The sequence below is a fragment of the Pyrgilauda ruficollis genome, unplaced genomic scaffold (assembly GCF_017590135.1).
Source record: "Pyrgilauda ruficollis isolate IOZ18807 unplaced genomic scaffold, ASM1759013v1 scaffold33, whole genome shotgun sequence".
Classification (NCBI taxonomy): domain Eukaryota; kingdom Metazoa; phylum Chordata; class Aves; order Passeriformes; family Passeridae; genus Pyrgilauda; species Pyrgilauda ruficollis.
This window is the reverse complement of record NW_024524711.1, coordinates 5,523,159-5,548,717: the sequence shown is the minus strand read 5'-3', so window position 1 is coordinate 5,548,717 and position 25,559 is coordinate 5,523,159. Positions and strand designations below refer to the sequence as shown.

The following is a 25,559-nucleotide window of genomic DNA, read 5'->3' as shown; positions in this document are numbered from 1 at the left end:
ATTATTGTAATTCCACATAGTTCAAGTATGAGTTAAGATTTACCAACATGAGCTGCATGTGGATGTAGAGCTGTAGATCACTACCCTTTCCAAGGCTGAATCTGTTTTTTTTCATGCGGTTCTAAAGGGATGATGTGTCAGTGTCAAAAGTATTTTTTAAGATCATGAAAGCTGTATATACCATTTATGCCCAAGAAGCAGCACCTTTCACTATGTCATGTAAAAAAAAAAATATATTGGACACAATTTCTTCCTGAAAAGTCTTGACAAATATTTATGACCTCTGAAGAGTTTACGTGTCAGTGCTTTGATTCTTACTTCCAGTCTTAGGAATTAAAAAGAGAAAGATGTGCAGTTACAGTTTCATGGGTCTTCCTCCTCATTTCAGACAAAACTTAGGTACTCAGAAATTAAGAATGTAAAACTATCTAAAAACCAAAATCATATATACATTGCTGAAATCAGGGTTGTGTTTATCCTTTCCAAGTTTCTTTTCTCTATGAAGTCTGGAAGGTTGCTGTTACTTGCCATGAGTCTGCTTTTGTGATTCTCTCTGTACCGCAGGTTCCACTTCATCCAGCTCTGCCAGCTGAGAACAGCTGGGTCATTTAAGTTTCATCTGACCTGTTCTCTGCCCACTCCACCTTCATTAGCCCTATTGCTGATATGAATTATGTTAGTCATTTAATCACAGGTGATTTTTTTTTTTTTTGTAGTAGTAGTGGCTGAGACAAAAAGAGCACTAATTGCCTTGAGGTTTTTATGCGTCATAAACTATTAGCTCTCCTTCCTTCCCACATAGTAGAAAGAATCTGCTTTTGGTATTATAATTACTATTATTATTATTATTATTATTATTGCACTTACAGAGAATTTTTTTGTTAGCCCTAATGTCCTGACCATATCCCAGTTTCTAGACTGACTGTTCTGTTTTGCTGTTAGATGCCTGTGTTATTTTTCTGTGCTCATCCTTAACAATTTAATCTAGTTTTCACCTTTTGTACAATTCTGTCTCAAGTAGCAGCTCATTGCACATTCATGACTTAATTAAAAATTTCTTTGGTTATACTTACTATTTTTCTTTTTCATTAGAAATTTTTACATGTATTCTCAGTATTGTTTATTCAATTTTTACTAGTTCTCCTAAACTTTTTCTCTCTTACCCTTGCTTACCATAATAGCACATTTATTGATTCTGTGGGTTATTTAAAAATCTAGGCCTTTATAAACAGTTTTTGATAATTTTTTGTTGCTCTTCTTTCTTGCTGTTGTAAGCATCACTAATTAGAACATTTCACCCAAGCTGTCTTCCACCTTCCTACATGTTTCACACAGGTATCTGCATAGTTCCTTGCCCTGAGTGCGCTGTTAGATCATTTTAATAAATTGTCATTTTCTTGAACTTTCCTGTAGACTACAGTGTTGACATGTTGAAGCATTTGGTATTGTCTCTGGGAAACTAAGCCTCCCACAGGTCGTATCAGCAATGAAACCACAACCACTTTCTATATGGTTAATATATTGCTATGAGCTGATGGATGTCATTGGTTTATTTGATATATGGATACATAAAGCAATTAGTGCACATACATTTTTAAGTGAAAAGGATCTGTAGTCTGTAGTAAAACAGTGGGATAGTTGTTTTATGTGTATATATGTGTGTTTTTGAGTATAGTTTGAGAAGTTAAGACATGAGACAGTAGAGCTGCTGGATATGAAGCTGCCTTCTGCTCAGACCTTACTGCTAGTCTGGAAGGACTTCTGAGACAGAAGGAGCCAGAACTCTTTATTAGCCTCTTGTTTCAGTATGGTTTTATTCCTTTATTTACTTATATTGTGCTCCAAATAAAATGCATAATCAGAAGAACCTTTGTGTAAACGAAACAGAATTTTTCTCTTTATTTCAAGACTTGCAGTTCACAGAGACTTGCACCCAGTAAATTCTTCATCATTAACTTGTATATCCAAAACCTGTAATTTTTCTTCTCTTGTAGAATCAAGTGAACATGAAGAGAAGAGTACAGCTGTCTCGGGTGAGGCATCTACCACCCAGCCTTGTCCTGCACCAGGATATGGTCAGCCTGAAGAAGCAAAGGAGGATATGGATGTAACAAAACAGACTAAACCTGAAGAGAATGATGATTTGGGCCCACTGCCTGATAACTGGGAAATGGCTTATACAGAAAAAGGGGAAGTCTACTTTATTGAGTAAGTCTTATTTCTTCTATTTTTAATAGCTGCATTGTATTTAACTGGGTGGGAAAAGGGTTTGTATGGTGAAGTGGAGCATTGCACTCCTCCTCATTAAAACAGCAGGAAAGTTCTGGCTGTCAGGACTCCTGAGGGCTGGTGGCAATTCCTGCATTAGTGATTTAGATGGAAGCCTGCTGGGTTTTAAGATAGGTAACTGGTCTGCTTCTTTTGATGGTAGGAATTAAAGCTTTTGTTTCCTCTGTTAAAAGCAAGGCCTTTCCTCTCTTCTGGTGCTTTCTGCTGGGAAAGTAACACAATCACTGGTTTTGTCCTTCTTTACGTGGACAGAGGTGGAGAGCATGAAGGTTTTTTCCATTTGAAGGGGAGGAAAATAAGTGGACTAAAAGCCAGCTAATGAAGAGTAGAGGGAGACCATGCTGTATATAGAAACAGTGAAATAAATGACTGGACTATAAGGAGAATTAGTTATGTGTAGAAGCTTTTCCCTGTTGGTAGACTATACGTACCTGTTACTAATTAGTAAAGTCATTGAAGTAATGGATATGGAAGTTCTTTATGCTCTGTGTACTCTCATTAAGCTATTAGAGAGCTTTCAAAGGAGGGCTGTGAGAATAGTGAAAGGTCTGGAGGGGAAGCCTTATGAGTTGCAGCTGAGGTCGCTTGGTTTGTCCAGCCTGGGGAAGACAGTGCTGGGGGAAGAACCCATTGCAGTCTGCAGCTTCCTCATAAGAGGAAGAGGAAGGGTAGACACTGATTTCACTTGTGACCAGGGACAGGACTCAAGGAAATGGCCTAAAGCTGAGTCAGGGACGTTTAGATTGGATATCAGGAAAAGGTTTTTCACCACAGAGGGTGTTGGGCACTGGAACAGGCTCCCCAGGAAAGTGCTCACAGCACCAGCCTGACAGAATTAAGAGGGTGTGGACAATGCTCCTGGGCACATGGTGTGATTGGAGTGTCCTGCATAGGGCCAGGAGTTGGACTTGATGGTCTTGATGGATCCCTTCCAACTCAGCGCATTCTATGATTCTATTATTAATGTACATTACCAGGATAAAAATACAGCAATTTTCTGAGCTGGTATAAAATTGTGTTCTTCAAAAGAAAAAAGAAAATGGAAAAACCAACATTTTCATCAGTAGAACTTTACAACAGAGGTAGAAGAAGCATTTATGTTTGTTTTAAGGAACTGCCTCAGTTTGGAACATTATCTGTTATTCTGATTATTAGTAGGCAAAAATAACATTTGGTGGTGTCAATTATGCTTTAAATCCTGTATTTAATTTAAAATGTTGTGACTATCACATGAAGTGTAAACAAATGTTAAGAATAAAGTTTGTGCATGTGACTTTTTAATGAATACTGGCATGACCAACTATAGCTTCTGGCATATACAAGGCTGAAAATAGTAGTAACTATTAAAACATAAGTGTGTTTGCTGAAAAGGGCAAAAATATGCTTGTTCTAGAAAAAGAATAATTATAATAACTTTGTCCAGGCAAGCAGAGAAAAGCTAGGATGACCTCAGGGCTAGTTGAAACCCTTGTTTCCTTCTTACCTTACTCCCAAATTTAATTTTTCCACACATATTGAACGACCTGACAGAAAGCAGACTGAATTATATGACACTTTTATTTTCCTTGTAACAAAAACCTGTGGTACATTTGGGGGATGGGGGAAGGGATGATGGGTAGATCACTAACACACCAAGCTGTGATAGCAGTAAATACTGCAGGAGGTAATTTAATAGAAAATAAATATACATTTTTGTAACAAATACGGTGAATGCAAATAGCCCTGATGCTCTACAGAGCAGCCATTGCACTCCTCAAATTCCTTTAATGTTACAGCTTACTTCCTTTCCTTGAAATGCTCTGGATTACACTGCAGTTCTGACAATGCTCATCATTCACTTCCACTAAATGAATGTTATGTAAAGCAAAGAAATCAATCAGAGGTGCAGACTGGATAGAAGGGCTGTTATAAGGACTTCTTGCTTTTGGGATTATATTCTTTAACAATGTATTTGCAAAAAAGTGCTATTACACGTCTGTAAAAATACTAGATTATTCACTAGAACCCTAGCAAAAGGAACAACTCTCTGATCATTTGAGCTTTCACATTGCACAGTCTTTGCAGGGTTAAGTAGGAATGTAATGCTGAGGGGATGCTGTTAAATTGCCTCTTTGTTTACAAGTCACTTTGGTTAATGGCATGAAGAGACTCCATTTGCTTTCACAAAAAAACGGAAAGATAAAAAGACAACAAAAACCTATTTGTCTAACAACATCTCCCTGAACAGTAGTAAAGATTGTACTAGATTATTAAATAATAGATGAAAAACAAACATTTTTAAAGTGTACATCACAATAAGTGGGGGAAAAAAGCCACACTAGGCAGCATCTTTTATTCCTTTATTTGGGGCTCATGTGAATTGTGCCTTTTAACGCTAAAGCCTTCCAGCAGCAAACAATCTCAAGTTCCAGGTCGTCACAGGTATACCCAAAGGTCTTAGATTTCATGACAGCAGTTTCATTCATTCACCTCAAACTAACCTCTAAAATTCAGATGTGATCTCACTTATCAAAACTGCTATCAGAATAGTGTGGCAGATTTACAGTGAGAGAGGAAGTGACTTCATAAGGGGAAAGATAATTGTCTATAGACAGGATTATTTATTTGTTAATCATTAATGGTTCAGTTAACTTTTTGTAAAGCACAGAGGAAGGAACTTCCTCTGCCTCAGGGACTACAAAGACTCAAAAAAAATATCATCTACCAGATTCAATGAATGATTCAGAGGATGGTTGTATTTTAGAGCACGTTTTGCTCTGTTTCTTCCTTTCATTTCCTTTTGACATAGGTGTGTGACCTTATGTTTACCTATTTTAGCGTTCACAGACAGAGCATGAGAATCTCTTCTTGCAACATAATACTTGCCAGTGTTTTTCAGGAAGACCTACTTAAGTACATTTCTTGGGCTGTTTACAGCCTCTCTTACATATGAATCTGAATTTTCAAATACAGGCACACACTACACAAATAGGACGCCATCTCTTACATTTGGTTTCACTGAGAACATATGCTAATGAGAACATGCAATAATTAACAGACTGTATATAAATTGGAATGCCATCAAAAAACACTCCAGTTTTGCTCCTTCTTTAGTGCTTTAAATATGGCTGATAAGTGTGGCATATTTTGGCATGCTTAAATAAATCATAGTCATCACTGATTTTTAGCTTTTCCCTCTCCCAGGGCTAAGGAAAGGCTGTGATTCCCCATAGCCTTCAGACTTTGCCTTGCCAACAACTCTCAAACCACATACTAGGGACCCAAATTTGTGTGATTCATCTCTGCCCCAAATTAATTTCCTCACAAAGTCAGCAGATCTGGATGCTAGATCCCAAGCAATAGGTGTTTGCTCTGTTGGTCCAGTGCAGTGCCAAAGCAAATAAGAAAGGACCAGCATGCTAGGTGCACATGCTATCATGTGCAGTCATCCTGAAATGTGGCCCTCACCCAGCTGTCCAGCTTCACCCCATACATTATTACATCATAGACTGTCCTGTGCGGCTGGCTACACAATTTAATACTCTTTTATAAAAGGCAGAATTGGTTTTCTCTCTCTCCAGCCTTCTCTCCACACATAAGCAGCAGAACTCTGAAAGGGCCGCAGGGACAGTAGGAGATGAAACCTAAAGCTATTTGACTCTATACTGTTCAAAATCATCTATGGTTTCCTTTGTTTATCCTACATTAATTGTTTTCTTAGTGGAATCGAGAATAAATGCAAGCCATAATAGAACACTTTTAAAGGATTATTTTTTTACTTGTGTTTATTAATTTTAGGAGAATGTGGCCACACAAGGTTTAACAAACCACTTTCCAGTACATCTTGCAGGCATTTGGTCTCTTACTACTTCAACATCTACTTCTTAAAACAGTATAGTCAGCATTGCTTTTTGGACCTGTTGCAGTATCTTTTCTAGTTGCTAAAGACTTTTTTTCATTATGAAAGTATCATAAAATACTGAAAAACAGCTATAAAATAGTCCTGTGCAAGGACTCTCCTTTTCACTGTAATAAACAGCCATTAAGTTTTTTAATACAGGTGGTGCAATTTCAGGTGATATCTGAAGAGTACAGCTACCAGAATATTGCTATGGAGTTCACTGGGATCAATTTTTCTTCATAGTAGTTTTTAAGGCAGGAAAGTTTTTGACTGCAGGAATTACATTTATCCCAACATCTTGTTTACCTGAAGAACCATGATATATTTAGTTGTTCCTGATTGTTCATCAGTTCACCATCACAAAGCAGGATGTTTGAGTTAAGCCTGGATACACCATTATTGTATTTTATACTATAAGATACTAAAAGTACTGGGTAAAGTATACCCTTCTACCTGCTCAAGATTACTTTCATATCCTGCAGTAACTACGGGAACTTTTATAAGTTAGTTTGGCACTTCTGTGAGTATGTTACATCAGAGAAGGAGGCTATAATACTGAAATGTTTTGGTTGTCTGGTTGTTTGGTTTCTGCTACTTGAATTAAGTAGCAATTAGGATGAAGGATTTTTTTTTTCCACATACTGGTATAATATTCACTTCTGATGGGATTTTTCTTTGGGAAACAAGCCATCTTGTATCAGTAAGATACATTGTATAGACAATTCTGACCCATCAGGGCTCTTGTGAATATCATTATAATTGGTTTTCTTTGTTTATGTATTGGATTGGATCTGTCAGTTTTGGTCAGCATAACAAATCAGATTTCTAATGCACTTTGGACTTCAATGTGACATACAGCAGGACAGGCAGCTGAAAGAAACCGAGAGGGATCTTTTCTCCTGAGACCACTTCCTTGCCTCATGACAAGTTAATTAGGAACATGAAGATGGTAGAACTGGAAAGAATTTGTGGAATTATGAATTCCTTTTTTTTCCACTTGTCTATTGATGTTATAAAGACATTTTCAGTCTGTACTAGTCTTGTGCTGTCTCTTGCTCTCACTTGCTGTTTTTGTCTGCACTGACATCCAGGTCAAACTGCCAGCTTAACTCCTCTTGTCTTTCCTCACTTTCTTATTTCTAGTCTTCCCCCCAAAGGTCTCTGCTGCTGTGCTCTGCAAAATTAATCTTCCAGCACATTTCGTCTGATATTTGTAGTGTTGTTATAACTTTTGTCCTTTGTATTTATTGAACTAGAAGAATCAGCTCACCTGGCTTGCCATGTAGCATTAGGTATCTAACATAAACCAGTTGCCAAGACTCCTTCTGTGGTCAATGGAGACAGATAATTACCTCCAGAGACTGATTCATCCTGTCCATATATAAGGGCAGAATTAATTTGCCAAAATACAGCTGCTTCTACTAGTAAATATGTCTCCAGATATCCAAAACTATATCTGCAGTAGTATGTAATTTGTGTCAGGAGTACACTTTTGAAGGAAATCTTCTGGCTGTCTTCACACACTGTGGTTTGGCTCACATTTCGGTGTACCCACATTGGATTACTTTCAGACGAAACAGAAAAGAAAGTTGAACTCTGGGAGTGCGCTTAGTTTTCTTACAACCTCTGGTCCCTGAACTCCATCCATGAGACCAGATGCGAGTTAAAACTGTCCTGAGCTCCTTCTGATCGAAACCATTTCCATATCTAAACTAGCAATATCAGAAGACTGCAAAGTGAAACTCTTGGTGCCGATGGCCCAGCAGCCACAGCTCCTAGATCCTTTCAGGTGCCATGGGCTGCATGCCTGTGAATGGAGCACAGTAGGTGAGCTCCTGCTGTGCATCTTTTGGTTTAAATTCAAGTGAAAAGCTTACAAGAGTGGAGAACGCTTAATGTGAAAAAGAAGATAAATGAGAGAGAGATTCATTGGAAAAGTGACCTCCTGATCTAAGCCAAAGCACCACTGTAGAGGCAAGTAACAGCCCAAGACATCTCCATTACCGTGGCAGAAATGACACAGAACTTGTCAAAACCAGGACCCTTCTAGAGTGACAGCTAGAGGCCACTGGGGTGATGATATGACCAGCATTATGTCACTTAAGAGCATATGGTTAGGTGGTTCTGATGGGTGATAGGTAAGATAAAATATTCTGTATAGGTGTCTCTCCCTTGAAGAGAGAAAAATCCTACACAACTGGCTATGTAATTTTTGTAGTCACATGAGATGAAGCCCATTCTTTGTCAGAAATTAAACTGCCTCAGTCAAAGAGAATTACTTCAATAGTAGAAATTACCATAGGAGACTTTAGGCATTTATATATTCCCCAAAAAGTCATGCATAAGCATCTTCTGCTGCTGTGACTGCCTAGAGGCAGTGCCACTGTCTGTAGGCTGAGTGCATAAGTACTTATCTACTGCCCAAGGCCATCTAAGGTTCACAGGATAGGAACTCTCAAACCTGGGTCTCTCAAGGACCATGAACTCTGAGCACATGGTGAAATGCAAGGCAGGCTGGCAGTCACAGCTGCTGCCATGCAAACCACTGCCAGAGGACAGCTTCCTTTTGTACCTGTTCCTACATGTGTGCAAGGAGTTTAGGGAGCATCCCACAATGAACGGGTTGCAAAATTGCTGGTTTAATGCTTTGTTTTCCTATCCATGAACCTCCATACACAAATTACTTGAATATCATTACTGTGTCACTTGAAAATCTCTGCAGATAAGCAAAGCTTCAGCATAAAGAAGAAGGAGGGAGGGGTTAGCATTGCTGAAGTCAGGCCATTACAGAGCATTGTGGTTTTCTTCTGTCTGCTCCCCTTTGCTCAAGTTGTTAGATCGAGGACCAGCTCAAATGTAATGTGTTCACAGTAAAAACCCTAACAAACCCACATGTGCTTCCCCCAAACACACTGAAACAATGCCCATTTTGAAATGCTTTCCACAATAACATGCAAGTTACATACCTTGCAAAATGCACAATTTAGACCCGGTTTGCAGTGCTTTTAAAAGACATTAAGGCTATTCCTGTCAGTAAGTATTTTCTGTATTTCCTTCAAAAATGTTTCAAGAAGTTGCCTGTGGGCTTTTTTAGTACAAGAAACTTTATCTGTCAAAGTGCTTTAAACTGACAGTTTCTTAACACAAATCCATTGTATTCAAATCTTAAATAAAATAATATACTGTCTAGCAAATAATTATAATAAAAAGATAACACTTGGTTAGATAAGAAAAGCCATGCTCCTAGTATTTTTTACTTTCTAAAGATATTGAGTAGTATCCAGTGGGATTCCCAGAAAGCCTCTGGTCCTGGTACCCAGCTCCAGAACTATTAACAGGAAACAGAGGCATTTAAACAGTCTCTGTGAAGTCTTAAAAGCAGAGCTACAAAGAAAATCTGGAGAAGAGCATGAGGTTGAGTCAATACTTCTGGGAAGTATTCTGTGCTTTCTTTCACTCTTTGTTTCACTCTTCACCCAGCTGAATAACATTTTTTTCACAAATATTTAAAATTGTGTGCAACTAATACCAGATGACTGATTATAATAAACTGTTTCTGCTAGGTGCAAATACTTAGCAAAGAGAGAGGATTTAAGTTAGTTCAGCAATAATTATTTTATTGACTTTTGGCTAAAATATTAAGCTCCACTGTTTTACTGAACGACCTATAAAAAAGACCAAAAAAACCAATTGCAATACACTTCAGGCCTATAGGCAGTTTCTGTTTTGTATGTAGGTAACAAATCTGGGTGAATTTTAAAAAGTTTTGCTCTTTCCATGCTCCACCTGCTTGAAGCAAGACCAAAGGCATCCGTTGTTAAGGAAACTTTGCTTCCAAAATTTCAAAAATTAGGATTTTACTGTTGATTTTTAGAGAGATTGTAAGACATTCATTGTTGATTTGCCAGCATTTATCTCAGTAGTCCTAACTAGTAATCAAAATCATTGAAATCATGGACTTTCTAGACATGTTTTTAATGATAAGGTATAGTTATTGCCAAGTCATGAAGCATTGGTCAGTGTAAAACATTGCTGGAGCCACAGCTGTATTTCTCACAGGATGCTTTTGTTGCATCACTTCACTGTCGTCCCACCACTGACAACTCCAAATGCCTGTTTGAGACAGCTGCTGCTGCAATTCATCTGCTCTTCATTCATAACTAGTCCATAAATCCCAGCCCCTTTTCCTTCTGGTCTGTCTATGAGACTCCCAAGTGGACACACATGAATATACCTAGTGGTAAGGTAGGCAGGTTATGCCCCTACAGGGGTTTTCTAGTGCTTAAGCATTCAGTGTGCCCAGCCTATGCAGGAGATATGTGTTCATGTTTCTTTTACCATTAGTGTTAATTTGACCAATTTACTGTTCCTTCTGTCTCTTCCACAGTTGAAGCTTTCCTATCGAGGCTTCCTTTAAATTTTACTAAAAACAGGAGATAAAGTTTGTCTCCCTTTAGCTGTTACACATTCTAGTCCTTTGCAGTGCTGAAGAGGGAATAGCTGACACAAGGGAGATGGGAAGAACACCCTGCCAAGTAAACCTCCTATGCAGGACAGAAGTAGACATGCATAAAAACCACAATGCTGTACTCCAGGGCTACTCATTTCCCTCTTTTACTGAGAGCAATGTGTCATGCCTGTCCTCCTTGAAGGAATGTTTGTGTGTTTTGTACCTGGTTGCTAAGATCCAAGCAAACATTAGGGAGAACATAGGAGGACATGGATGGTACTGTGGAGGTGTTAGAAGTCAGGTGGGGTTGATTCTTCCTTCTTTCAAGTCCTGCCTTCAGAGCAGGAAAGGAATTTTTACCCACTAGAGCACTTGTCTAGGGGCCTTTAAAGTCCCATTGCTTGAGTTGTTTAGTCCCACTGCATTGTAGGTTTAGTATAGATTATGAAGTGGAGAGGCAGGGCAAGGAAAAGAGGGATGAATTTCAAATGGTTCTTTGCTCCTGCAGTTGTTTGTTATAGACAAAAGTTCTAGTGGATGAGTTTTGCTTTTACTAAGTAGCTGAACAGGTTTGACAGATATCACCTAGAAGAGGATATTGAGTGCTCTAAGAGCTGATCTAAATGAAATATCATCTCCATTCTGTGAAATTTCACTGCAGACTGAAGGATCACTCTTCTGTTGGAAGAGCTGTTGATTTTTTAGGGTTTTTTATGGTTTTGTTTAAAATGGCCATCTTGCACAAAACTGTGACATCAGTCCTGCTGTGGGAAGCCACATTTATGCTACAGGGAAGAGTAACTGCTTGCTGTTCTTAGTTTCAACTAAAGCCTTGAAGGTTGTAATTCAACTAATTTGCATTTTTAAATATTGATATTTAATTGGGCTTATTTCCAGCTTGGCACCTGTTTTTGCAGACACTTGAAAACTATTTCTAAAAATATTATATGGGTGTTTTCAGGGCTGGTGAATTGGCCTAGTCTGGTGGGTGGACATTGGCCAGTTGATTTGCAACAGAGTTGGCTTTTAGTACTGCTGCTGTCACTGGCTTTTTTGGTGGCTCTGGACAGTAATTTCATGACTTTGTGACTCCATTTTCTTGCCTCTAAACCAGGGCTGGTTATTTTTAGTTCCTTTGTAAAATGCTTTGCTCTATACCACAGCAAACATTGCTAGTAGTATTGCTCTTTTAAAGTCATAGGAAATGATCTGTGATTCTAATTTAGTCCCTGCAGTCAGTGGGGGTCCCTAAAATAATTCAGAATTAAGATCTGGGAGAGAGTGGCTGTTGTCCAGACATGCCCACACTCCAGAGATGCAACTGCAGCTCCCACAGGAATGTCCAAGCTCTCTCTGAGCTCTGGCACTGCTAACAGGGTATCCCTGGTGGTGTGGAGCTCAGCATGTGCTTCTGGATGCACCCAAGGAGCTCAGTGGATGGATGCTGGGGTGATGAGCCCATGCTGAGCTCCATCCTGCAGCACTGATACTGCTGGAGCACCTCCCCCAGTTAATTTAAAGCTAGCTCAAGTATGTCTGCACAAGCTGTGGTGGGGCTGTGACTGCAGCATAAAAATGCACCCTACAGGAGAGCACAGGAGCCAGAGCTTCTGAGAAAGTGTCTTAGTTACACTTGCAATCAAGCACAGGCTGCTGGCATAATTTCAAATTCACCTTACCTTTGGCTCATCATTCTTCATATCTGCAAATATAGCTCAGCTCTCAAAGGGAAGGGTTTGTTTGTCATCTTCACCTGTCATGTATGGTGCTCTAGACTAGATAATGCTTTTAAGAAAAAATAATTTAAATGCCTCAATTTTCATTTTAGTTGCCATTTTATCCATACATAACTCTGCTCTACCTTCCTTCCCATTCAAAATGTGGAGGAAGCTTTAACATGGTGACAGTTATGCTGAGAAGTAGGCACTGTCACTGTTTTGAGAGAGAGAGAGAAGTCGAGGTAGTGGAAAATTTATCTGCCATGGAAGACAAAGTGGGAGAAGGCATTGGTTCTATTTATTTATTTTTCCCTAGGGGAACCAGTGGTGTTGGGATCACACGGACTGTATCAGTAACTAACAAACTCACAAACAGTTACATCCTAATCCATTTTTTTGCCAGATCCCCTGTATTTGTACACCTTATACCAATGTCTATTAGAGAAGTCATAAGCACACTTTAAAATGACACAGCAAATTAATAATAAACGAAATAATTCAGTACTGTATGGAACGAGCTTCCTCCTAGGATGTCTCAGATAAATAAAACATAGGTTAGAGGTGTCTCTGAATGATGGTATTGTAGGAAAGGCATCTCAAAATATCAAGGAGGAATGATCACATCATTTTCTGGTTTATAATCCTCTTTAATATATTTACAATATTTGGCTCCAAATTTAATTGCTTATGGGTAAAGTATACATTGAAAGGATCTGGCTTTTAAGTCTCATTAGCTGTGCTAAGTATAATTCATTTAGCAAAATGATCTCCCAGAAAACAATTTTTGCCAGTTCAATGCTCTTTGATGGCTGATTTCTCAAAGATCTATTCTGAGTATAGAAAGGAGCCACATGATTCATTCAGCTTGTGCATATCTATTTTATCTCTATAGAAGGATTATATATGGAGAGATAAAGGTTTGTTAAACAAAGTATCATTAATCACCCTGTCCGGAAATGTAGACTTTGCAGGAGCATGCTGTAATTTGCATCACTTTTGCAATGCCTTGTCACTGCTGCTGGAGAGAAATAACAAACCTGTATTTATAAAAAGGACAGGTTTAAGATGAAAATAATTCTATCCGAAAACTGTGAGAATGGTAGAGAATCCTGTCGCCTGCACTCGATCAACGGGAGAACACTGTATTTGTAATAAATTCCTTTTGCTCTGGATGAGTTCTGCATTTTCAATGAGGTTAACTTGGCAACATTCTAGTTGATTTTAATAAAAATAGCTGCTTTGAGGACAGGGAGCTGAGGTTGCCAAATTTACAACTGCCTTGCACAATTACTCTTACACCTCCTTCAGGGCTACTTAGAACCAGTAAGCAAATTAAGTGTATCGATTGCAATTTTGTTGGACTAACCCTTTTTTCTTAAGGAATAAACTTGATTCCTTTCAGTATGTGTCTGCTCAGAGTGATCTCTTTTCTTTTCAGCCATAACACAAAGACAACATCATGGCTGGATCCACGACTTGCGAAAAAGGCTAAACCTCCAGAAGAGTGCAAAGAAAATGGTAGGTGATTAAGTTTTCCTTGCTGCTCAGAGGGGATTTTCCTTTGTGTGTGTGTGTCTCTTTCAGTTCTTACAAAAATCAGGCATTTGGGGGAATGATGAAAGGTGTTTAATTGCTGCTTTGGTTAGAAGCCATAAGTGATACCAGTTCTCAGTGTGCCATGTGTTTCTGCTTTTTATTCCCCTTTCTGATGCTATCCAAAGCTGAGGATCACAAGTGTGTTTTCTGCCTGTTGTGTGTGTGACTCCGGGACTGACCCTCTCCCTCATCTCCTACAGAGAACTTTGGTCTGCAGAACAGAATCCTTTTCAGATTCTGAGCTTTTAATCTACAGGCGATTCAATGCATAAGGGAAACTAGCAGCACCGTGGGAATATGAATATTGTTTGATTTGTATTTAAAGGTACAGTGCTATGCTATTTAATAGCCAATTTAAACAAAATAGTGTCTGATAAAACAGGGTGTGGGAGGGAGAAAAGAGATCAGTGTCTGTCAGAGTTCAAGGCTGGATTTGGGGGGGGGTACTACATTGCTAATGCTTTAAAATTTAATAGCATACTGCTGAGGATGCTTAAAGGAGCTGTAGCTGTTTGCAGGAGAAATTATTATATTGACAGATTCAGAGATTTTAAATAATACAAATCATATCAGTATCATTTCTAATTTTTCTCTGGTAAAGTTTATCAGTATTTAAAGCATTTAATAAAGTCAATGCAAGAACGCGTTGTAACCGATCTGTTTCTGATAAGGGTTTTTATCATTGTTTTACACTTCCATGTCAGTTCGATTAGTCAGTTAAGATGTTGTGATTTCTAAATACTGCTACTTATTTCATTGTTGTGAGATACAGAGCATTAAATGCATGCATGCTATGTGCATTAATTCAAAGCATTTTTAAATATTTTAAATGTATTCGTAAGTTTTCACATACTGCATCTGATTAATTTTAAATTTTCCAAAATACATGCATTTTGTTAGCATAAATACTATTAACAGAAAGGAAACTCAAGGCTGGTTAAGAGGTCACTGAGGAGTTGCTGGCTGTATGAATTGCATGGTCAGTGGTTTGGTAAAAAATGTTCCCGGGTTGGATTTTTTGTAAACGGCTTTCTTTTGAAAGATTGCTATACTCCAAAAATAGCTTCCTTATTTCAGCAGCAATTGTGACGTGCTCTTCTGACATCAGAAATTACATGTCTGAATGATTTTGTGATGCTTATTCTAGCACAGACAACATGAGCTCCCAGACTAAATTCTACAGTGATTACAGTAGAGGTCTGATACTGAAACAAAACAAGGGCACTGGAGCTTTGCTTTCTAAATCTCTCACATTGCTTACATGAGCCTATATCTTAGCCTGCTCCTTAGATAATACCAATGGAAAAAGCAGGGAAAAAATCTACCAATATCTGTGGAGTAACATTGCATAGAGTTACTTGGAGTAAATATGTGTAGGGTTTTTTTTCTTTTTCTGTTAACTGTTGTATACTGAGATCAGAAGAGCACTGAGATGTTAAAAAAATACCTAAGTGTCTGAAACAATTTCAAATGAAGATCAGTGCATTAAAGAAAAAGCATTATTTTATAGTTATTTGACTACTGGATTACTGAATCACTATAGTGTGCTGGGTCATGTTGTTCTTTTAAGGTTGCTCTGCTCATTAATGCAAAGTACTTGGAGTGATGCATAAAAGACTTTAGGGAGAGATTTTCTATTCTTACAATGATTGTTCTTCCAATATCCTATCTTTTCTAAGGTTCTGTTTTTCAAAAGTGGGTTTTTTTTCGTTTTTTTGTTTTTTTTTTTTTTTTAATCTAATACCTGCAGAGGAAAAAGTTCTTCAAAACCACTTATATGCCTTAAAATTACTGCACCTTGACATGGTGGTCCAACACAAGGGACTTTGTTATAGCACACAGGGATTTGTAATTTTTGTTCAAATTTAATCTAACTTCAAGAATTAATTTCAGCTATGGCTTGGTAGATTTTTTATGCTAAACATCTTTTCTGTTACACTTTGTGATTTATAATTCTGGCATATTTTACTCAGGGAAATAAAATTTAAGAAAGACATCAGTGTTTAGATAGTAAATGATACTTACCTTGATGATTTATCACTACATGCATAACTCTTGCTTTTCATTGACATTCATTTTGCCACATCTGAAACTTATATTGGTTCTCTGAGATACATTATGACTTCTTGATCACCTAACAGAATCTGCTATCAGGTTTTAATTGTGAATAAGACAAATTTTGTGTTCCCCTTTCGGTGCAAATCCTGGCAAATCCTGGCAAATCCTCCTTCTTCATTCTGCCACCAGCACACAGTTTCCACACCAGACAATGTCCAAGCAGTGCAGGATATCAGAGTCCTGATCTTCTGGGCTGGTGAAATTGAGGGCCCCCTCTGCTCCAGGCATTTCCTCTCTTCCACTATCTGCTCTTCAATGCTCCTTTGACAAATATGATTTCTGCATTATCTCTGGCTTCTGTAGCTGCAAATCCCAGAGCTTGCTCATTTCCTTTTGCAAAATCTGAATCAACCTTCCAGCACATCCCTCCTCTTAAAAAATTTTCACGTGCTTTTGCCAAGAGATTGACAAGCTCTACCAAGTCAAGCTTTTTTCACCTACATGCTGTGGGCTCCTTCTGTTTTTCTTTAATAATACCTACTGCTCTAAATCCCTTTGTAGGTCAGGAAGTTTTAAGTGATGATCTTTATTTCTGTCTCTCTGTCATGGAATTTCTGTGTGAGTTTCAGCAAATTGCTTTGACTTTTGCTCTGTCAGACCTACTTAGATGGCAGGACTTTCAAGGAAGAACCACCTCTTATGCTCTGTTTTTATGGTGCCAATCTGAGTTTCATAATAGCAATAAGCAGAAATAGCTGGCAGTTCTACAATAACAGCTGCAATTTTTTACACATTTCTGATTTCCTCCAGAAAATCTTGACCTTAATAGAAATAATTGTTTTTTCTCTGCTGAAAATATAGGTTAAATGGTTTTGGCTTTCTGAATTTAAATACTACTTTTAAATTATTTTTTTCACATCAAAATTGGTTAAACAATTATTATGTGTAGAGTACTAGAGAAGTTATAGTTCTGCCCCTTTGCATGTGTGAGCTGGATTCCCTCATTGCTAAATTTCCTGTAAAGTCATATAACATAGCAGATTCACAGGTCTGCATGATTACAGGTATATTATGTGAGTGGTCTTTTAACTGAGTCTGTTCTTCAGGAGAGAATATGGAAAAGAATGACGAGTCCCATAAGGCAATAAGAAATGTAGTTTAATATTGAAAGTCAGCTCAGCTGTAATGACATGAAATATCAGAGGTTTTAGAAAGTTCATTTTTAATTAAGAAATGTAGCAATTAATTTTTTCAACTTCTTTAATTCATTTTAGTGAATTTTTCCTCCAGAACTTTCATTCTGGAGGAAAATCAACAATTTCTTCTGTATCCAGTTTGGGGATTAAACAGCTCTTGAAATTTCCTGGGATCAAATATGTCAAGTTTCACTAATTTACTTTAAAAATTTCACTGATTTCATTACTAATCCATCCCATTCCATAGCCTCTATCACTCTTAACCTTCTCTTTCTTTTTATGTCAACCTCCTTTCTTCTATCTCCTAGTTTTCAAATATGAGTAGGCCTACAACTATAAATAAAACTTTGATTTCACCTAGCATTCATCCATCATCTGTCTTTCCATCTCCTCTACACCCACCAACTTGACTGCAAAATATAGATATTTATGTAGGGTGAGCTGAGTTGCCTTTATACTTCATTGACTGCAAATGTCAGCTCTGCTCTGGCACTTAGAGGACACAGACACCAGATTCACCTGTGTAAACACCTGCATGCAGACAGGCTGCTGCATTCCATTGTCTTCATGTTGAGCTGGACCCCATCCCATCCCTTTTTGTTGGGTTGTGCATTCCCCATTCCTACAGGCAATATCTTTGATGCCCTCACTGCCCCACACAGCTCTTCTTCAGATTTCATCGTTGGTTACCTGATTCCTTGCTATGCTGCACTAAGATGTACCAACCTTTCATATTGCTGTTTTATAGATGCATTTGGGCATAGGCATGCTGGTTTTATGGGTAAAGCATTACTTCTTGATTTCCTTACATGTATTTCTCTCTGGAAGCCATGTAGAGAACTTTTATCTTATACGGATAGTGTTTGTGTTTATGATACCTGCAACTTGTAGAGGGTAAATACTTTCCTACAAATAGTTTTTTTATTTGATTGTTTTTTACTTAGAACTCTGTTTTGCAGGTTATTAACCCCATTTTAAGTATTATTTAATCAGTTTTGTAATGGAGCTGGCATTGCTTGCAATAATATTGATCACAATGGTTTTTTTGTCCTTTTTTGACATATTGAACATGGTTTTCTCTGCTTGCATTTTCAATTTGCGTTAATTAAACCATAACAAAATATTTTGAACTGTTATGACCTTTGGAAGGTCATTTCATGCTGGCAACACCATCTGGGCATTTATTGACCAAAACACTCTTCCATGCCAAACTCACTATAATGATAATAAGAAAAGGGTCACCTTATTCCTGGGAGTTCAGAAGACACTCCTCTGGACAGCCTGGTTCAGTGACACAGCTTATAAGCATAATTCTTCCTCCTTGGGTAAGTTTTAAGACAAAATGGCTGTCCACACGTACATACCTTGGCTGGCTGTGCCCCGGGCAGCATTCTGGTCTCTCCAAGACCCTGGGGGAGGTCTTGCATAGAGTGCAGCTTCCTTGGAGGACACTTTTCAGCGTAAGAGATGAGTCCTTTGAGCTGTTATGGACTACTGAGTATTACTTTGCCTTCAGAACCATTGCAGTTTCTCACAGTCTCAGCCATACAAATCCCTGTAGAGTGCTAACAGTAATCTTAAATAGAGTTGGTAATTGCAAGGACAAGAAGGAATAAAAGTAGAGGCAAAAAAAATCTATTTTCCTTGACTATTTAGTGAGCATTTGGCTCTCTTGTACTCACTGCTCCCACTGCTCACCCAGATAGTGCATTTAAATGGGGTATGCCAGGGACACAGAGGCAAACATCCTGCCAGGATCCCTGTCTTTGGAGGTAGTGGCAATCCATTGTAACTCTTCCAGCAGTCTGAGGATTTTAGAAGTTGCTAAGTGCAGGTCAAGGAAGCTACTATCTTGTCCCTTGGTCTTTTGAGAAGAAAACCATACGCTTTCATTCTAGTTGTTTCATGGTGATACGAAAACAAATCACTTCAAATTTCTGTTTTATGAAAGAGGGTTATGTAAACACATCTTTCATGTGCCTGTGAAGATTATTTGCTTTTAAAGTGGACCGAGAGTCAGAGCTGAAAAGGTTCATAGAGATATGAAGTATTATTTTTGCTAATGGCCTTTTATGCATAAAGTATTATAACATGTATAACAAATGCCCCCTGTAAGGAACACAGCATGTTCATCAGTGGTGTAAGATACAGTGACTAATGCATTTTCTAACAGCAATAAAGTTTTACTATTGTTTTGTAAGACTTTTTAAATTTTCAATTTCAGAGTAAAACTAGACACATTCACCAGTGACGTACCCCAAAACAGAACCAGCACACTGGAGTTGAAATGATAGTACAGTTTAAACTACCACTGAAAGGTGGTCCAAGGCTACATGACCACTACAGAATGGCCATGGTAACTTGAATTCCTGATGGAGCTGCTGAAGCTACTCACATCCACTTTCTGAGAGCATCTCTTTTTCATTTTGTTGCCAAGTTAAATGGCTAAGCTTAAGTAGTTTTCAGCTAGAATGTGTAATGAAATTTAGAAAGGGAGGGAGAGAGATTTCGTAAACTCATCAGGAGAAACAGCACCAGAGTTTTAACAATTCACATCTTTAATGAGCTGTAAATTGGATTCCACTCACCATGAAGCAAGTAACAAAATTTTCATTGGCAGAACAACTTTGGTTTTTGCCACTAAAATGCAAACAACGCGTGGTATAAGAATAGAGGCGACCTGAAATATTCCTACGAGGACCATTGAAAGAAGTGGTCCTGTTTTTTCACACAGAAAATAATTCACACCACCACATTCTGCAAAGATCAAGGCCTTGATGCCAGTAAAGAACAAAATGTTGAAATTCCTTCTGAAATATACACCTTGCTTAATCATAGGTAGAAATCAACATACATGATTTTTAATCCTATTCTCTCCATAGCTTTAATCCTTCAGTCTCTGACTTCTAAATGGCAATGAAGCATGATAGATTTAACAATGAGAGGTTTGTGAGATTATATTCATTACAAGAAGGCCAGCTACCTTTGGCTTTATTATTTCTTCTCCCTCTGATTTTCTGTGAAAGCTCTCATTTTTAACAGAGCTCATTAATGAAAAAGGAATGTCAATCTTCTAATTTTTTTAATTATTCTTCACAATCATCTTGTTTTGAATTTCATCTAGAAAACCAGCAATTTTATAAAATTTTGAAGCCAAAATTTGGTGTTCTTTAATGGAAATTTTGACTTGTTGCAAAGAGTGGTTGGCTATTTCCTGGCAATCACTTTGAAGTCCATTGCTGCCAAATAAGAAATGCAATGACTTGCTAGAATGCCTAGTAATGCTTGTTATTTTGCAGATAGCTTTAAAGTAGAGTATTTGTCATTAATTCCAAACATTCCTTGACTGCTCTTTGCTTACAATGCATTACAATTAAGGAGAAGATGTCTCCAAACCTTTCTGTTCCATGAGCAGTGGAGCTTCACAGTTGCCTCAGGGTTTTGTCTTAATATTAAGTAAAGTCCTTGTATTTATGATTTCCATTACTTCTTTTCATTACTTCTTTTTTTTTTTTTTCAGTATACTTTAAAAAAGTTCTCAGTTATTTTCCTTTTGTGACAGCTGATCTTTGATTCCAGCCTAAAATCCTCAAAGTGAGTGCTGGAGTCCCTGTTAAATAGAACTGGGAAATCCTGTCTGAGCACAGTATCCTGTATTAAAGATTTGACAGATAATGCAGCACTTTAAAAAGCCTCTGTCTTTCATGACTAATACCCTCAAAGACCCAGTGGCAGATAATCACTGTTTGTGGGACAGGGGAAAAAAACGTGGTAACATTTCAAGTTTTTTGAGAAGTGTATCTGCCTGAGTGGGAGGAAGGCACAGGCACTTAGTGTGTGGATGGAAGATATTGCAGAACTGTCGAGAAGGGAGGAACTGCATTTGCAGAATTCATAGTAGAAGGCTTTGGAATAGAATAAGTGGCTATAAAAGGTGGAAAGTATAAAAAGCAGAGATGTGGAGAATGTGTTGCTGGCTATATAAAAAGATATTTGGATTTGTGATGTCTTTAAGCATTAGAATTATTTCAGTATAGAAATGTAAAGAGGAAAAAGTATCTCTGAACATGAGGAAATCCTGAAACCTGGTAAAAGGACTGATAAGGCAAACAGGCAGGATTTTGGAATCCTGACAAGAAATGTTAGAATTTGTTTCCCTTAAACATCAAACCTTTATATGTAATTACATTCTACAGAATACAGTCAAATGTTTTATCAAAATAATAATTTCTGATTACACATTCTGGTGAAGCATGGAATCTTTTTGTCTATGCAACTGTAAAAATTAAAAAGCCATAGAAACGCAGAATGATTCCAGATGAATGTAGTCACTTGCTATAAACACAAATGAGCCTTACTTACATATCAATATGTGCATATTTCTGTAGACATGCAGGCCAGATTCTGGAGACTCCTGAGGTTGCCCAGGGATCTTCCTGCACAAAGATGAAGCACCCAGCTCTTCTGTTGGATCCTCTTCCTTCTGGAGCATGAAAGAGGGGAAAAGATTCATGTGAGGGGGGAAAAGTCATATCTTACTATCAAAACTATTAATAGCTCAAACTAGCAATGTTTCCTGAGAGATTATCTAGTCTAGATAACATCTCACTACTGATAACCTACATCTTTCCTATACTGACACTGCAGTGATAACATTGCTCTGCTTCACTCTGGAGGTAACAGAAACTACAACTTCTTTTGTCTGCATTCTTAAATGTGCTGGACATTGGACTTCGTTTCAGTGTACTTTTGCTCAAATAGACTGAAAAATTTGAGAAATGTTTCAATTATAGAAAATTTTATTTAATCTTTCATCTCTGTCACCAGCATGAAAGACATGAATTGCTCTGTCTGAAAGTTTTGTTGTTTTGGAAGGAGGGAGCAAAGGTTAAAGGAAAGTTGGATTTATATTTTTAAAATACTTTTTCCTCTTTCAATCCCAGCTGGATGTCTCTTATCTATTTTCTTTTAAGTAGTCTGTGAATTTTCCTTTTTACAGGAAAAATCTTTGCCTAGAGAATTTAAAGTTATAGTTTACCTTCTCTATAACAGACTATTTACTGAATAGAGCAAGGTTTTTGAACATAATTCTCACATTTTTCACACCTTTAACAAAATTTCAGTCATTCTGTTTTTCCAATGACAGAAATAGAAACATTTGATCCACATCTGAAATTTCTCTTCCTTCTGCTCAAAAAAGCGTCTGGAATAAGTGTATATCACTTTCATAATGAAAAATTCAATACTTCAGCATTTCAGAATATGAAAGTGTCTGCCACTGCTCTCACAGGATGGACCTCATGCTTTTCATACTGTGGCTTTTGCTTGACCATCATCTTTCTTCAAAATAGGTAATTTTTTCGAAATTTTTACCCTTGGACAAAGGGAGGACAAAGTCAGCTTTAGCTATTTTGGGACTGTTATATTTTGTATATTCAGACATTCATATTTTGAGGGTTTCCATCTTCAATTGATCCTCCACTTTCTTCCACTGGACTAGAGGAATCATTCAATTTCTTTCAGCTGTGGAAGTGGGAAAGGACTGCCCTCTTTGGTGGTTTGGGGGGCAGATGATTTTGTTGACTTGTCGGTCTTATTGTTTATTCAATGGGTTTAGTGGGGACCATTAGGCTGTTGCCAGTTGTAGCTCCATTAATATTCCTTAAACTTGCAAATTTTTTTTTGGTGGTCCACTTTGTTCAAAGATACAGATATTTTCATTCTTTCTACCCCTCAATTCTCTATGGTCACTTTCTGTGCCATGATATTTCTGCTTGGGCCTTGTGTCCCCACCACTATTTGACTTACTTGGTCTCTTCATAGCTGAAGAATATGCCTGTATTTGCAAGTTCTGCATTAATATACAGGATCATAAAATGTTGCTCTGATAAGTACTGAAAAACAATACGGAAAGACCTTAGAGTGTGCGTCTTCCAAACTATTGAACACATGACATATAATGCCTGTTCACAACATGGGTGAGTTTCAAAATTCTTTGAACTTTCTGAGGTTAGTCCCCTTCCTGTCTCTTTTTTTTTTCAAATTCTTGGAGGATTTTATCACCTTCAGTTTTGTCTCACCATCCTTTTGTTTTCACACTTCCCTACACTGTCTGGTCTCATACTGTCATATTTAACATTTCCTGAGTAGTTTAGATTATTCATTAAATGTGGGTGTTAATTTTTGAAAAATTAAATTGTAGTTTTGGACTTCTGTTGGTCTAGTGAAAAGATCATGGCAAGTATAACAGTATTACTTGCTATACTGATTGCTGGAATTTGAACAGTTTTTGTTTATAAAATTCCTAATTGTAACTAGAAGATATTTATTAACATGTACATTTCTATAAATAAAATGAACAGGTAATGCTAGGTAGAAAAATATAGTCTTAGATCTATTTCAGTAAATGGCACTTCATTAAAATTTCATTATGTCTAGCTTAAATTCTATATTGTTTCAATAACTGAATCTAACACATGGTTTAAAAAGTAGAATTTGGTCTAGCAAGGAGTAGAAGCAAATAATCTTTCCCCCTAATATTAATCTTGCAAGAAATAGAATTCTGAGGTTAAGGAGCATTGCCTTAGAAAAGAACTGAAGAATTTTTTTCTACCTGCACTATCACTAGGTAGGCAAAAGTAGAATTAGAATAAATTTTTATGGATAAAGAGCATTACTAAACATGCTTTAGTCTCTTACTTAAGCACACGTTAGATTATAAGTGACACTTCTAGAAGAGAAGAAGGAAGAAAATCCTGTCATTCTTAATTTTTTTAGGTTAATTTTGAAACAGCCTTACTGATTTTTTTTGTTTAGAGAAGCCCAAACAAACTCTCAGTGAAAGGTGATAGGGGACTTCTTCAAAATCCACTGAATGGCTTCTGTTGAAAAGCGTTGGATTAGGTGGAAAGATAATACATCTGTAAGAAGGAGGATTTTCCTTTTTCTCAGTGTAAGCTTCCTTCATTGATTGACTTGAAGGGTTCCCTATTCAGATGAGGAGTGTGCTTTTTGAGATTTTGTTTATGCAACACCAAATATTGCAATTATGTCCTCATGAATATTCTTTCTGGAGAGAACAATGTGCATCCTTGTGGCAGTGAAATCCCCATTTAAAATGTGAGTGCCAGCCATGGTTATTCTGGATTGTTTATGCCTTTAATACACTTTCCTTCTCTCACTTCTAATTGTTTTTGAATGACTGTGGCAGCGGTCACTGACAATTAATGACTGATGGGCAAATTGCGTGAGTCCTGGCTTTGTTCCCATGATTACTGGGACACTCACAAAACTAAAATTAACACCACCCTCACCCCCCACATTTCTCTGACAGCCATCATCTCTGAGTTACTGATCTGCTCCTGTTTCCTTCGCCTGTTCTTGAGGTTCAAAAAATGTAACAAATTTTCTCTCCTTGGAATAATTTTTAGTAATGACCAGATTGATAGAAAGCCCAGCTAGAATATTTAGTGTGTCAGGGTATTTTTTGTTGCATAGTTCTTAATCTAAGGAAGAGACATAATGGCAGATTCTAATTCCTTCTCTGGGATAGCAAATGAGCCCCATTATTGCCACAGTAATTAAGCTAGGCATTGTTGTTACAATAAAGAAGGCTTTGAAAAATCAGTAAGAAAACCTTTTACGTATTTGTCTTATGGAAAGGTGGAGCTGATATTTATATAATGTCCTTCTTTGCAAAATAAAACCTGTGTTCCCAGGAAGGTTAATTGTGCTTTATGTTCCTGTTGCATGTCCAGTTTTACACAGAGGTAGTGAATTTGCACAAATTTCGGAGTGCATTCGCTGTTGTTGGTGTGGTTCATTTAATATTTATACTTTGGGCAGTAGTGAGGAAATGCTCCTTTCATCCTCTTGACCTAATCTAGCTGTGTCTACCATTCTAATCACCACAACTTCTGAGCTGCAGGTTCTGTTTTGCTACCTTGCTCTCCTTATGTATCCAGATCTCCCACTGATGTTGCTGTAGGGAGCTATATAAGATAAGAAGAATATTGATATTCATTAGTATCATGTACAAGTGAGAGGAGATTTTGAACTGGGAATATTGCCCTTCAGCTTTTGCTGTTGTACATTGCCTTTCACATGACTGAGTGCCCATCAGCTGAGATGTCACAGAGACTTGAATTTGAGGTTGAAATAATGCCACCGTGGATTTGATCCTTCTGAGAACTGAGCCACAGCTTTTATTTTTCAAACATTATGTGTAGCCAAATTCTGTTTCAGCTTTGCGTATATTCATGCACACAGATTTTGCAACACCAAGCAAAGCAAGATAAGCTTTAAACTGGTTGAAAGAATTTTGGATTTCTGTTTGGAATTTCTCCTTCTGTGTAATGTATTTCCAACACTGT

The 25,559-nt window shown here is 37.6% G+C and overlaps 1 protein-coding gene across 1 annotated transcript in view; it reads left to right on the top strand.

Moving 5' to 3' along the window:
• The window catches only part of MAGI2 (membrane associated guanylate kinase, WW and PDZ domain containing 2), a 705,159-nt gene that overhangs the window by 468,602 nt on the left and 210,998 nt on the right, over positions 1-25,559 (top strand). Inside the window, exons 5-6 of the mRNA XM_041474679.1 lie at positions 1,995-2,208; positions 13,776-13,855. Of these exons, the coding sequence (XP_041330613.1) occupies positions 1,995-2,208; positions 13,776-13,855 (294 nt within the window). The remainder of the gene's footprint in view (positions 1-1,994; positions 2,209-13,775; positions 13,856-25,559) is intronic.